At 36.7% G+C, this 16,187-nt stretch overlaps 2 protein-coding genes across 2 annotated transcripts in view; one reads left to right on the top strand and one right to left on the bottom strand.

Annotated features, from left to right (window-relative positions):
* Positions 1-852: 852 nt before the first annotated feature.
* On the top strand, positions 853-2,373 carry LOC102807496 (tripartite motif-containing protein 2-like). Its single transcript, XM_006821119.3, has one exon. The coding sequence runs from the start codon at positions 853-855 to the stop codon at positions 2,371-2,373; it is 1,521 nt and encodes a 506-aa protein (XP_006821182.2).
* Positions 2,374-5,261: 2,888 nt separating this feature from the next.
* LOC102807369 (N(6)-adenosine-methyltransferase subunit METTL3-like) overlaps positions 5,262-16,187 on the bottom strand; it is a 34,813-nt gene continuing 23,887 nt past the window's right edge. The window contains exons 11-15 of the mRNA XM_085500500.1: positions 14,188-14,298; positions 12,722-12,909; positions 10,186-10,333; positions 7,493-7,671; positions 5,262-6,578 (exon numbers count right to left, since the gene is read on the bottom strand). Of these exons, the coding sequence (XP_085356626.1) occupies positions 6,467-6,578; positions 7,493-7,671; positions 10,186-10,333; positions 12,722-12,909; positions 14,188-14,298 (738 nt within the window). The 3' untranslated portion in view covers positions 5,262-6,466. The remainder of the gene's footprint in view (positions 6,579-7,492; positions 7,672-10,185; positions 10,334-12,721; positions 12,910-14,187; positions 14,299-16,187) is intronic.

The raw sequence follows: 16,187 nt of genomic DNA on the forward strand, positions 1-16,187 counted from the left end.
CACCCATGTTGAATCTTCAATAATAAAGGCTGAGTCCATCAAATGCTTTACTATAAATGAGAACATCTGTGGGTCTCAGAGTTTCTTTTGTAGTCCGAGGAATTTCGAATAATCCACCACTTAGCGTGGGATTTTAACAACAGTTATATGTTCAACAAACAATAACCCCAATGTGAAAGATTATGGGTTGTTTATAAGGTACTTTCGGCATCAGTCGACACACTGTAGATATACTAACACGTGATTACGTGTTGGGAATCACGAGTATGTGCAAGTATATTTTCTGTCCGCTGCGACCAAAGAGTTTACACTGACTTATTATTATATCCACAGGTCTACGGCGAATTGCTAAGCATGGCAACAATTAACATCAGTGATATTGATGAAAAATTTCTTCAGTGTCCAAACTGTAGTAAAGGATTTGTAAAACCTAAAATCTTACCTCGATGTAACCACACTGTATGCGAAGAATGTCTGGTCGATATTATACAAAAAAATCGCGGCAAACTACGTTGCCCAGTATGTTGCCTTGACAACACATCTTTAATACCGGATGATGGAATTAGCAGCCTTCCAGACAGCAAAATCGTCAGCTCGCTGCAAGATTTTGTGGGCATTCACAAATCACGGGTGAATACCACACTCCTAGAGAAATGTAGATTATGCGAGAAAGAGGCGAAGGGATATTGCGTCATCTGTGATCAGCTGATATGCCCTGGATGCCAAGAGGCACACTTAAAAATAACAACAACTAAAGATCATAAAGTTGTTTCTGTAGCAGAGTATCAGACCACCCCAACAGAACTCCTGCGTCCTGCAAATTGCCCACATCACAATGGCAAGCAAATACAGATGTATTGCGAATCCTGTGAAGTCCCAGTCTGCTCAGAGTGCAGTTTGATACTTCACCAAGGAGATCACCACAAACATGTGACACTCAAGACAGCAGCCAAGAAGAAGAAATCTAAGATTTTTGAGACAATGGCGCAGGTGAAAGAAAAGATTCCTGAAATGAAAATAGCAAGAGTAAACTTCAATATGACAAAGGACAAACTTCTCTATGATAGGACAGTTTTGTATAAACAGATCAAGACGATAGCAGATAACATGAAAAAGGACATTGAGCGAGCAGAGTGTATTTTGTTGCAAGATGTACAGAATCATTTCGTTGATAAGATTGATGGTCTGGAGAAAGATATAGCAAGAATGGATACCATGATGGAATATAGTAAGAACATTGTTAGTATTGGTGATAACATGAAGTGGAGTGAGATAGATACATGGGTGTTCTTCCTCGAGAAGCAGTATGGGAAACAGATGCAGGATATTGCCAACACAGAAACACGTCTTCCTGTTCCTGTCTTCCAATCCACTGAGTTCCACCCAAATAACGATCTTGCTTCAAAGATGAAGGAGGGTGTAGGAAAGTTGACCATTTCTGATCCTCAAGAAACCATACAACTGTCATCCATAAATCGGAAACAGTTCAAGCGAATCAAGACTATAGAGTCAAGTGGAACCCTTAATAGGAAGAGAGTTAAGCAACCTAGAGGCGTGACACTGTTGGATGATGACAGCTTTTATGTTGCTGATATGGGAAATGACAGAGTTTTGAAATACACAACACATGCTAAGTATCAGATGGAGTTTCAATTTGTAAAGCCCTATGACATCACAGCTGTAGACACAGATTCATCCCTGGGTGGAAACATTTTTGTGACTGATGGTAAGGAGTTGACAAGATGCAGTGATACAGGGGTCGTTTATTACAAGGAAGATTTAGTGAGTGAAAAACTGCTACAGCCTCTTGGGATCACTACAGACATAACAAAAAAGTACTTGTACTTCGTTGGTATTTCTAAAGAAGAGTCAGAATCACATTTTACTGCAACTGATCTTACTTGGCCTGATGTAAAGTCGAATACTAAACGAAATACAAATGTGTTATTCAGTGATTTTGGTTCCAGGAAAGACAGAAAGCAACTGATATTTGAAGCAGAGTCAAAGTTTGTGGCTGTTAATAGTAAAAATCAAATTATCACAGCTGATACAAGACGTGGAACAGTTCTCATCTTTGACGCCAAAGATCGACGGTTTGTATCTTCATTTGGTTCACAAGGAAAAAATAATGGTCAATTTATCAATCCAATGGGCGTCGCTGTTAATAGTAAAGATGAAATCATTGTTTGCAGCAAAGGCCGTATACAGATGTTCTCTCCTGATGGTAGTTTTCTCTTTCGCATTGACAGAGACGAGGATAAACTTCATCAGCCAGTTGCAGTCTGTGTTACCAAGAAACTGCCTCAGAGAATAATAGCAACTGTAGAAGATGAAGATGGAAATGGACGAATTGTCATATACAAAGAAAATTAAGTAGTTGATTTTCTTGACTGCCATTTACAGAATTATGTGATCTAAATGCTGGCCAGTTAGGGTTAGGGTTATTGGCTTCTTCTGAAGGTAAATTACACGCCACTGGATCTTGCACCAATGTTTGCATTCATTATTTTGAACTGTAAAGATCTCCAACAATGATATTTGTTGTAGTGAACATACTATCCAAGGGCATTTAATAAACATTCAATTAGTGTATACAAACATTTAGATATACAACAATTCAAGACGCCAGGTTTTTGTGATCACATGTGGTTGTATGATAATGTACCAGAAAAAATGTTGGAAAAGTTTGCTTTTCTCGACATTGACAATGTCTGAATATTTGTTTTAATTTTGTCAAAAAGTTAAAAATGACAGACTACAACTTTTACTTTGTTGTACACTAATTCTAATTCTAAATAATTATTTGTTTTGAAAATGATATTCTTAGCCAGGTTCCATGCACACTTGCTTTGTTAGTTAATCAGATATATGCCCTCATCAGACAAGCCCAATAAAATGTACTTAAGAAACACGAGCTGGTATATTCTAAATATTATATATAAATGGATATTTTATTGTTATTTATAGGATCTTTCAGGCATTTAGGTTCTATTTCCAGGTGCATATCCAGTACATCTTTCAGGCATCTCGGTTCTATTTCTAGGTGCATACATAGCCTGTACATCTTTCAGGCATTTAGATTCTATTTCCAGGTGCATATCCTGTACATCTTCCAGGCATCTCGGTTCTATTTCTAGGTGCATAGCCTGTACATCTTTCAGACATTTAGGTTCTATTTCCAGGTGCATAGCCTGTGCATCTTTCAGGCATTTAGGTTCTATTTCCAGGTGCATAGCCTGTACATCTTTCAGGCATCTCGGTTCTATTTCCAGGTGCATAGCCTGTACATCTTTCAGGCATTTAGGTTATATTTCCAGGTGCATAGCCTGTGCATCTTTCAGGCATTTAGGTTTTATTTCCAGGTGCATAGCCTGTACATCTTTCAGGCATCTCGGTTCTATTTCCAGGTGCATAGCCTGTGCATCTTTCAGGCATTTAGGTTCTATTTCCAGGTGCATAGCCTGTACATCTTTCAGGCATCTCGGTTCTATTTCCAGGTGCATAGCCTGTACATCTTTCAGGCATCTAGGTTCTATTTCCAGGTACATAGTCTGTACATCTTTCAGGCATCTCGGTTCTATTTCCAGGTACATAGCCTGTACATCTTTCAGGCATCTCGGTTCTATTTCCAGGTGCATAGCCTGTACATCTTTCAGGCATTTAGGTTATATTTCCAGGTGCATAGCCTGTGCATCTTTCAGGCATTTAGGTTTTATTTCCAGGTGCATAGCCTGTACATCTTTCAGGCATCTCGGTTCTATTTCCAGGTGCATAGCCTGTGCATCTTTCAGGCATTTAGGTTCTATTTCCAGGTGCATAGCCTGTACATCTTTCAGGCATCTCGGTTCTATTTCCAGGTGCATAGCCTGTACATCTTTCAGGCATCTAGGTTCTATTTCCAGGTACATAGTCTGTACATCTTTCAGGCATCTCGGTTCTATTTCCAGGTACATAGCCTGTACATCTTTCAGGCATCTCGGTTCTATTTCCAGGTGCATAGCCTGTACATCTTTCAGGCATCTAGGTTCTATTTCCAGGTGCATAGCCTGTACATCTTTCAGGCATCTCGGTTCTATTTCCAGGTGCATAGCCTGTACATCTTTCAGGCATCTCGGTTCTATTTCCAGGTGCATAGCCTGTACATCTTTCAGGCATCTCGGTTCTATTTCCAGGTGCATAGCCTGTACATCTTTCAGGCATCTAGATTCTATTTCCAGGTGCATATCCTGTACATCTTTCAGGCATCTCGGTTCTATTTCCAGGTACATAGCCTGTACATCTTTCAGGCATCTAGGTTCTATTTTCAGGTACATAGCCTGTACATCTTTCAGGCATCTAGGTTCTATTTCCAGGTACATAGCCTGTACATCTTTCAGGCATTTAGGTTCTATTTTCAGGTGCATGGAATCTTTCAGGCATCTAGATGTTATTTCCAGGTGCACAGCCTGTACATCTTTCAGGCATCTAGGTGGCATTTCCAGGTGCACAGCCTGTACATCTTTCAGGCATCTAGGTTCTATTTCCAGGTGCATAGCCTGTACATCTTTCAGACATCTCGGTTCTATTTCCAGGTGCATATCCTGTACATCTTTCAGCCATCTACGTTCTATTTTCAGGTGCATGGAATCTTTCAGGCATCTAGGTGGCATTTCCAGGTGCACAGCCTGTACATCTTTCAGGCATCTAGGTGGCATTTCCAGGTGCACAGCCTGTACATCTTTCAGGCATCTAGGTGGCATTTCCAGGTGCACAGCCTGTACATCTTTCAGGCATCTAGGTGGCATTTTCAGGTGCATGGCATGTACATCTTTCAGCCATCTAGGTGACATTTCTATGTTCATGGCCTGCACATCTTCCTGGTGTTATTTCCAAGTGCATGGTCTGTACATCTTCCTGCACTATCACACAACATAGTTGCCACTATCACACAACATAGTTGCCACTAGCACACAACCGCTTCAGGTAAAGGCTCTTTATCAGTAGTATGATATTATTCAGATACTACGAATACATTGCTCAAAATTCCAGCAATTACCCACCTACTATTTTCTATATACTACGCTAAAATGTGAGCTCACTCATACAATTATTGTTACACATTCAGATTTGAAAACAAATGCAGGCAATATCCTTTTGTTTCAATAAAATGAATTCCACTTGTAGATAGTTATATGTAGGCTGGCCTAATCCAATGAATAAATGAGAGGCCTGCACATTGGCACCCAGCAAGTCACAAATAAAGTTAAACTACACATAGTAAATTGAATCAAAAATGTTTACTTTATGCTTTGTAATCTGTATAGTGATCTCTCTAATCATTTCTGTATGAAACAAATAATCTACAACTACCTTATTATGTGAAATAAAGTATGCTTATGTAAAAATAAAAACCTTCTCACATTAGAAGTGTCATTATGCACTATATACACCTGCAACATTCTCTCAGTGCCAAATAATGAGCACATATTGTCCAGTTTTACAGGTCAATATATTTTACTTTTACACATTTGTTTTTAGCTTTACACTTGTTTGTAGGCATAACACAAGTATCACATTTTTTCTCAGTTATTTAAAGGCCAGGGTGTGAATCCTTAAGGGTACATATTGATTACACAATGGATTTGGGTCTAGATGAATTTTAGTCACATCTATCTTGTAATTGGTAAAATTACATTTTATACAATTTTTCAAAGTGAAGTAAATATGACTGCCACTGGATAATGTACACACTAGTGTGGTGCTAACCCAGACCATATATTTCCAACTTGTGTGCAGTTGACATCAATGATTTGCAACTTTTTGGCCATAGTGCATCACTTTAGTATTTTTAAAGCTCATCTCAATCATATGTTGTTAAATTGTAACAATTAAAAGTAATAATGATAATGGTTAATTTAACATTTACTTGTTCCCAAAACTACGAGAAAACAATAGAAATTGTTACCCATAATAGTGTTGTTGGGTGGCAATGAAGTTGTGAGAGGCGTGGTCATGACAACAAAAAAGTGACTGGTATAGCAATTGACATCATTATCACAAGTGTCATTTGCCTATTGTTCTCAATTTAATTTCATTATCAAATTTCAATTTCGAGCTGAGCAGCAGAGCTTTAGTTTAACAAACACTTACATTTTGTGAAAATTCAGCAAATATTGTGAGCACTTTAGTACCGTTTAGGCTTTACATGTACTTACAAAACCATAACAAATGTTCATTACATGATAAACATTACAAGTATTATGTAATGGTTACGCCAGTGTTGATACCTTTCCAAAACGGTTGACTTAATGTGTCCACTCCTCTTATGCGTACAATAGTTTACGTCAGTGTAAAAAGACACAAAAAAGAAAATGAACTTGCTGATAATCTGTCAGCTTAGTCAGACTGACAGTTTAAATATAATAAGGTACTTCATGCTGTCCATTATTATTATTGGCAGTATTGAGACACTTCTAACCCTACTACTTCAAGATTTGTTTGACTTCATACAGTTTCCATCAGGATACTTTTTCTTGAAGCGTTCAACTACCTCAGGATCCAATAAATGTACACCATCTAATTGATTGCCTAATGTAATCCTAGGGAAAGAAAACAAGAATTGAAATAAAAACACATGATGAATTGAATATCCTATGTGTGCTATTTTCTATGCCACAGTAGAACACGACTCAATACTGTGATTGTTTATATGGTCCGAGGATGTTAACAGAAAAATGACAACTCTTTCATGCCCTACACAACTGGACATTATCCTCCCAAAAGTAATAGCAGCTTGGCAAGTTGGCATAACTGCTGAGTGGGCAGGTGACTTTGGAAATGAAAACTGCAATCTCTTTGCTGGGCAGACATACAGACCATTATGACACACATCAGGTCTTTGATGTTGTGACAAGAAGCTATATCATTGAGATTTAGTGTCACTTATACCCTGCCACAATCAAGGCAATATCAAAGCCCATTTTGCATTGTGTGTATACGTGTCATTCCCACAAAATCAAGTCATGTCATCATTTCATGACATGAGTCATCTGTCGTTCAATAGTTAATAAAACTGAAATAAGTCAGCCATTTTGAGATCTAGTTCAGGTATGGAAGGAATGCTTGATTTTGCTGAATTTTGAACAAAAAAATGATAGCCATCTTGAGTCTTGAATGAGATCATAAAACAATTAGACATGCATATGTATCCCAAGATCTATGATGTATGCGTGAAGTTTGAATGTGATAAATCCAAGCACAGCCTAGGTACAGTGCAGTAACAAACACAAGCACAAACATATGCCTAGCGGTAAATCCAGAAGTCTAAAAAAGACAGACAACAATTACAATGACCCCTCATATATGATACGATAAAACTTGTTATGATGCAGGTATGACATGTAATATTTGATACAACCAGTAAATGATATATTAAAATTATAATACTTAGTAAATATTATTCAAAATAACCAGAATATTTGTGATGGCTTTTTATCAGCAGTATCTGACCTACCAATTTGGCTGGACATTATGAGGTCTTCCAAACAGTTCAATCTTTCTTGTTCCCGGTGACAACCTCTCAATCAACCCATAGATCTCATCTGGTTTGTGACTGGTCTCCCGCACTTCAGCAACCAAGACATCACAATCTAAACCACAATTATAATTCTTTGGTTCACCTTTTATACCAACCTTGAATAAAATAAAAACAAGTCTAACTATTATTTTGAATTACAATGCTGAAACTTTTATTGATGTCAAGAAATTTGCCAAAAGACTGTTGTAATTTTACACCACTACAGTTACAAATTATATACAGCATACTTAAGGTAGCAACAAAGATAAGATTTTCAGATAATGTATAGATTGTCTTAGTAGCATGCTCAGTAACTTTTAGGGAATGTCTGAATTACAGAACAGTTTTTAATGCATTTTTTTCCCTTTCGCTCCCTTAAGGTAGAAGCCTACTCATAAATTTTGACAAAATTGGTCATAAATCACATGACAATGTTTATTAGTTTTTTATGTACATTCGTGAAACTAATGTCTCATGGTACAATGAAATAGCATTATTTTGTGTGTTACAGTTGAGCTTTTTTAGAAACGTGTCCTGATATTTCTTGAAAATTGCTATTTTTAGAACAATTCCATAGAACACAATGTTAAAGAAAAATTGCATTTTTTTCCACTTTTTAAAACCCAGATTTTTTTAAATAATTCAGAGCAACAAAAAGTACTCCTTCGCTAATAATATATGATTTTTTCAGCCTATGTCACCAGGTTAGATTTTGAGATATTGCATAAAATCTCTGTCATAGGAATCTATGGTAAAAGCATTAAAATAGTGCCGAAATGGCGACTTTCCACTAAAATACAACCATCAATTTCTCAAAAATAAGGCTGGGGACCCCCAACTTCTTTTACATCAATATCCTTATATTGGAGTATAATTTATTGCAAAATAAATAAATTCTGGGTATTTTAATTTATAAGTAGGCTTCTACCTTAAATACGTTGTTTTCATTTTTGTCTTAAAATGGTCTTAGATGTATGAGAGGCAATATTTACTATAAATTTGTTGGAAGTTTGATTTAAATGGCTGCGAGCACCACCTACTCACAAATGCAGAAACTTGCATATTATTATCATATTACTGTGAACGAAAAAGCAAACCAAACCAGCAGTATTGCAATATAACGCACTGTTTTGTACAGATAACAAAATAGCAATATTGATAGTTCAAATGTTTGTAAAGGTAAGCTGATATCAATATATCTATTTTGTTAGCAAAACAGTGAGTTATATTGCAAACAGTGAACTATATTGCAAACAGTGAGTTATATTGCAAACAGTGAGTTGTATTGCAAACAGTGAGTTGTATTGCAAACAGTGAGTTGTATTGCAAACAGTGAGTTGTATTGCAAACAGTGAGTTGTATTGCAAACAGTGAGTTGTATTGCAAACAGTGAGTTATATTGCAAACAGTGAGTTGTATTGCAAACAGTGAGTTGTATTGCAAACAGTGAGTTGTATTGCAAACAGTGAGTTGTATTGCAAACAGTGAGTTGTATTGCAAACAGTGAGTTGTATTGCAAACAGTGAGTTATATTGCAAACAGTGAGTTATATTGCAAACAGTGAGTTGTATTGCAAACAGTGAGTTGTATTGCAAACAGTGAGTTGTATTGCAAACAGTGAGTTGTATTACAAACAGTGAGTTATATTGCAAACAGTGAGTTATATTGCAAACAGTGAGTTATATTGCAAACAGTGAGTTATATTGCAAACAGTGAGTTATATTGCAAACAGTGAGTTGTATTGCAAACAGTGAGTTGTATTGCAAACAGTGAGTTGTATTGCAAACAGTGAGTTATATTGCAAACAGTGAGTTATATTGCAAACAGTGAGTTGTATTGCAAACAGTGAGTTGTATTGCAAACAGTGAGTTATATTGCAAACAGTGAGTTATATTGCAAACAGTGAGTTGTATTGCAAACAGTGAGTTGTATTGCAAACAGTGAGTTGTATTGCAAACAGTGAGTTATATTGCAAACAGTGAGTTATATTGCAAACAGTGAGTTATATTGCAAACAGTGAGTTATATTGCAAACAGTGAGTTGTATTGCAAACAGTGAGTTGTATTGCAAACAGTGAGTTGTATTGCAAACAGTGAGTTATATTGCAAACAGTGAGTTATATTGCAAACAGTGAGTTATATTGCAAACAGTGAGTTATATTGCAAACAGTGAGTTATATTGCAAACAGTGAGTTATATTGCAAACAATGAGTTATATTGCAAACAGTGAGTTATATTGCAAACAGTGAGTTGTATTGCAAACAGTGAACTATATTGCAAAAAGTGAGTTGTATTGCAAACAGTGAACTATATTGCAAACAGTGAACTATATTGCAAACAGTGAGTTATATTGCAAACAGTGAGTTATATTGCAAACAGTGAGTTATATTGCAAACAGTGAGTTATATTGCAAACAGTGAGTTGTATTGCAAACAGTGAACTATATTGCAAACAGTGAGTTATATTGCAAACAGTGAGTTATATTGCAAACAATGAGTTATATTGCAAACAGTGAGTTATATTGCAAACAGTGAGTTGTATTGCAAACAGTGAACTATATTGCAAACAGTGAGCTATAATACAAAATGCTGATTGGGTTGCCCTTATTGGTCACAGTAATAAAGTGCTCACCAAGCAATGTTCCTTTCCATGGTTCAACCAATGACCAGTCCTGCCTGTTCGGATAAGTCTCTGTAATTGATTGGTCTTTACCCAAATCAACTCATCACATCTTCTATATCCCCACAACTTCAAACATTCCCTGCCAAGCTCCATAGCTCTATGAAACAAACATATGTACAGCCAGTGTTAACTAACAATTATCATGGTTCAAAGTTCACATAAGATTGTGAAATGCTCACATGAATATTATTGGTACTGCTCAGGTCATCCATGATGGCTGAAAATCTTATTGGACATTATTTAAATAAGGCAAATCTAAATTGTTCCACTCTGTACAAGTAGTTTGGGATATTCAACAAAGTTTTTGTTTTAAAGTTACATACATGGACTTTACCATAGAAATATATATGGGAACAGGGGGGATTCTTGCCTGCCTGTCACCATAGAAATATATGTGGGAACAGAGGGGATTCTTGCCTGCCTGTCACCAAAGAAATATATGTGGGAACAGAGGGGATTCTTGCCTGCCTGTCACCATAGAAATATATATGGGAACAGAGGGGATTCTTGCCTGCCTGTCACCATAGAAATATATATGAGAACAGGGGGGATTCTTGCCTGCCTGTCACCAAAGAAATATATGTGGGAACAGAGGGGATTCTTGCCTGCCTGTCACCAAAGAAATATATGTGGGAACAGAGGGGATTCTTGCCTGCCTGTCACCAAAGAAATATATGTGGGAACAGAGGGGATTCTTGCCTGCCTGTCAGTATAGAAATATATATGAGAACAGAGGGGATTCTTGCCTGCCTGTCACCAAAGAAATATATGTGGGAACAGAGGGGATTCTTGCCTGCCTGTCAGTATAGAAATATATATGAGAACAGAGGGGATTCTTGCCTGCCTGTCACCAAAGAAATATATGTGGGAACAGAGGGGATTCTTGCCTGCCTGTCAGTATAGAAATATATATGAGAACAGAGGGGATTCTTGCCTGCCTGTCACCAAAGAAATATATGTGGGAACAGAGGGGATTCTTGCCTGCCTGTCAGCATAGAAATATATGTGGGAACAGAGGGGATTCTTGCCTGCCTGTCACCAAAGAAATATATGTGGGAACAGAGGGGATTCTTGCCTGCCTGTCAGTATAGAAATATATATGAGAACAGAGGGGATTCTTGCCTGCCTGTCACCAAAGAAATATATGTGAGAACAGAGGGGATTCTTGCCTGCCTGTCAGCATAGAAATATATATGGGAACAGAGGGAATTCTTGCCTGCCTGTCAGCATAGAAATATATATGGGAACAGAGGGAATTCTTGCCTGCCTGTCAGCATAGAAATATATATGGGAACAGAGGGGATTCTTGCCTGCCTGTCAGCATAGAAATATATATGGGAACAGAGGGAATTCTTGCCTGCCTGTCAGCATAGAAATATATATGGGAACAGAGGGGATTCTTGCCTGCCTGTCAGCATAGAAATGTATGTGGGAACAGAGGGGATTCTTGCCTGCCTGTCACCATAGAAATATATATGGGAACAGAGGGAATTCTTGCCTGCCTGTCAGCATAGAAATATATATGGGAACAGAGGGGATTCTTGCCTGCCTGTCAGCATAGAAATATATGTGGGAACAGAGGGGATTCTTGCCTGCCTGTCAGCATAGAAATATATATGGGAACAGAGGGGATTCTTGCCTGCCTGTCAGCATAGAAATATATATGGGAACAGAGGGGATTCTTGCCTGCCTGTCAGCATAGAAATATATGTGGGAACAGAGGGGATTCTTGCCTGCCTGTCACCATAGAAATATATATGGGAACAGGGGGGATTCTTGCCTGCCTGTCACCATAGAAATATATATGGGAACAGGGGGGATTCTTGCCTGCCTGTCACCAAAGAAATTTATGTGGGAACAGAGGGGATTCTTGCCTGCCTGTCACCATAGAAATATATGTGGGAACAGAGGAGATTCTTGCCTGCCTGTCACCATAGAAATATATATGGGAACAGAGGGGATTCTTGCCTGCCTGTCAGCATAGAAATATATATGGGAACAGAGGGGATTCTTGCCTGCCTGTCAGCATAGAAATATATATGGGAACAGAGGGGATTCTTGCCTGCCTGTCAGCATAGAAATATATATGGGAACAGAGGGGATTCTTGCCTGCCTGTCAGCATAGAAATATATGTGGGAACAGAGGAGATTCTTGCCTGCCTGTCACCATAGAAATATATATGGGAACAGAGGGGATTCTTGCCTGCCTGTCAGCATAGAAATATATATGGGAACAGAGGGGATTCTTGCCTGCCTGTCAGCATAGAAATATATATGGGAACAGAGGAGATTCTTGCCTGCCTGTCACCATAGAAATATATATGGGAACAGAGGGAATTCATGCCTGCCTGTCACCCACAGAATATATAGGAACAGAGGGGATTCTTTTCTACCTGTAGTCCACAGAAATGTATATAGGAACAGAGGGGATTCTTTTCTACCTGTAGTCCACAGAAATGTATATAGGAACAGAAGGAATTCTTACCTGCCTGTCACCCATAGAAATATAAAACCATCATCTTGGAGTCCTGGTACATTCAGTTGTCTCATTTCATCATCCTGCATTGTACCATATGGCAATTCCATGTGAATATCCCAGGGAGGATCAGCCATCACAACTGAAAATTTACCAAGTACTGAAGTATCCAAAGACCGCATGTCACACTGTATCCACTGTCCAGGGGAGAAGGTTAATATGAATAATTTTATATTTAAAACAAGCAGCCTCTCGGCTGAGATGGCTCCGCTGTTAGCAATGCACATTTCAATTAAAGAACAGAAGATATCATTAGAAAATGAACAATATGCATAGTATCAATGCTATGGGAGTTGTTGTTTTCAACAAGAATTCAAAAATATAATTTTTCACCATAAATGATTGTGGTTTTTAACAAAAAGTCAAAAATATCACTTTTTACTAAAAATGACAAAAATATTCAACAAAATTAGAGAATTAAAGATATCATTACAAAATGAACAAACTTGAGAGTGGTCTACATGTAGTACCTATATATGTAATATCAAAGCAATTGGATTTGCAGTTTTTAACAAGAAGATGAAAATATCACTTTTACCAAAAATGACAAAAATATTCACCAAAATTAGAAAATTAAAGATATTATTACAAAATGAACAAATCTGAGAGAGATCCACATGTAGTACCTATATATGTAATATAAAAGCAATTGGGCTTGCGGTTTTTAACAATAAGTCGAAAATATCACTTTTTACCAAAAATGACAAAAATATTCATTAATTTTATTAGAGAATTGAAGATATCATTACAAAATGAACAAATCTGAGAGAGATCCACATGTAGTACCTATATATGTAATATCAAAGCAATTGGACTTGCGGTTTTTAACAAGAAGTCGAAAATATCACTTTTTACCAAAAATGGCAAAAATATTCACCAAAATTAGAGAATTGAAGATATGATCATGAAATGAACAAATATGAGAGAGGTCTACCCAAGGTACATATACACCAAGTATCAAAGCATTCAGGCTCGTAGTTTTCAAGAAGAAGTTGAAAAAATAAAACATTGACACGGACGACGGACGATCACTCATATGATAAGCTCCGCTCGACAAAGTCGGCAGCGGAGCTAAAAATACAGACACATGTTAGAAAGTGGTTGGTATAACTCACACATTCTTGGTTTAACTCACACATTCTTGATATAACTGACACATTCTTGGTTTAACTCACACATTCTTGGTATAACTCACACATTCTTGGTTTAACTCACACATTCTTGGTATAACTGACACATTCTTGGTATAACTCGCACATTCTTGGTTTAACTCGCACATTCTTGGTTTAACTCGCACATTCTTGGTATAACTCACACATTCTTGGTATAACTCACACATTCTTGGTATAACTCACACATTCTTGGTATAACTCACACATTCTTGGTATAGCTCACACATTCTTAGTATAACTCACCTGTGGTGGATAGAGTATGACTTTATTATCTTCTGTGACATTCTTTCGCTCAGTAGACTGTGGATGTGGATTAACTGACTGACTGGGGAAATCGATCTCATAATGTACATACTGTAAAAAAGTAACATTACAAATCACATGATGCAACTATTGGAAAAGATTAATTTAAATAATTTGGCAATTTAGAAGAATTTGTTAGTAATGTAATAATGTTTATTGCTACAAAATTCATAGAATTGTGTTTTATCGTGAACTTATTAATGTGCAAATTCTTATACTGTATATATTGAAATAAAATATCAATAATGCCGCAAGATTTCATCATATTGTATCACAACATAAAATCATAAGCATGTTTATTACTTGGTCAATGATAGTCTATTTTTTTATTTGTTTTTAGAGCATCATTTTTAACATTTAAACAAATTATGATTTACAGACTGGTTTTGATTATACACCATGCATCAAACAGTTAGATCATCACAGCACATACAATCAGTACTCAATTCAGATATCCAGCAGAAAAAACAATAGAAAACAAGTTTTTGCATTGTGAGTTATCAAGAAATGTATATATACCGGATTCGGCTGATACCCCGCCCATCCTAAACCCCGCCCATGGGCGATGTTTCAAATAGTGGGCGATGTTTTGGTCCACACATTGCCTGACTGAACCTACAAAGACTTTTACAGACTCAATTTTCTTGTCCGACATCTTGTATCGAGCGCGCTATTTTAAATATGACGCTAAAAATGATTCACTGTGAAGTCGAAAAGCATAAAACTCCAATAAAACCAATGTTGTATACGAATTGTTGTTGCGTATTATTACTCATTAAAATACATTTCACTTACGTTTATTAGACTTAATAAAGTCTATGCTTGAAAGGAATGTTATTTAATACAAAGTTTAAAATAGCCAAGCCTTCCTGATTCGAGCCTCTTGGTTGTTATCAGTAATGTTTAATCTTTGTCTGTATCGCATTCCAGACAAAAAGTTCAAGATCGGTAAACAAGAAATGGGCGAACTAAAATGTCTCCTACGTTTCACATGCGACATGATTATTAAACAAGCAGCCTATCGGCTGAGATAGCTCCGTTGTTAGCAATGCACATTTCAATTAAAGAACTGAAGACATCATTAGAAAATGAACAATATGTATAGTATCAAAGCAATCGGACTTACAGTTTTTAACAAGAAGTCGAAAATATCACTTTTTACCAAAAATGACAAAAATATTCACCAAAATTAGAGAATTGAAGATATCATCATGAAATGAACAAATCTGAGAAAGGTCCACATGTAGTATCTATATGTGTAATATCAAAGCAATTGAAGTTTTGGTTTTTAACAAGAAGTCGAAAATATCACTTTTTACCAAAAATTACAAAAATATTCAGCAAAATTAGAGAATTGAAGATATCATCACAAAATGAACAAATCTGAGAGAGGTCCACATGTAGTACCTATATATGTAATATCAAAGCAATTGGACTTACAGTTTTTAACAAGAAGTCGAAAATATCACTTTTTACCAAAAATGACAAAAATATTCACCAAAATTAGAGAATTGAAGATATCACAAAATGAACAAATCTGAGAAAGGTCTACATGTAGTATCTTTATATGTAATATCAAAGCAATTGAACTATTGGTTTTTAACAAGAAGTCGTAAATATCACTTTTTACCAAAAATGACAAAAATATTCACCAAAATTAGAGTATTGAAGATATCAACATGAAATGAACAAACCTCAGAGAGGTCTACCCAAGGTACATATACACCAAGTATCAAAGCATTCAGGCTTGTAGTTTTCAAGAAGAAGTCGAAAAAGTAAAACATTGACACGGACGCCGGACGACGCCGTGTTTTTTGTCCAAAAAAGACGTTTCCTTTCAGTTAACCCCCAGTTAACTCTTTGCGTTCATGGTATTTGTGAGAGTTGAAAGATTTTTTTAACAAATGACAAGTAACTACTAGTATATTGATTTGCGTCAA

This window comes from Saccoglossus kowalevskii, chromosome 6, assembly GCF_978046115.1.
Source record: "Saccoglossus kowalevskii chromosome 6, keSacKowa6.1, whole genome shotgun sequence".
NCBI lineage: Eukaryota > Metazoa > Hemichordata > Enteropneusta > Harrimaniidae > Saccoglossus > Saccoglossus kowalevskii.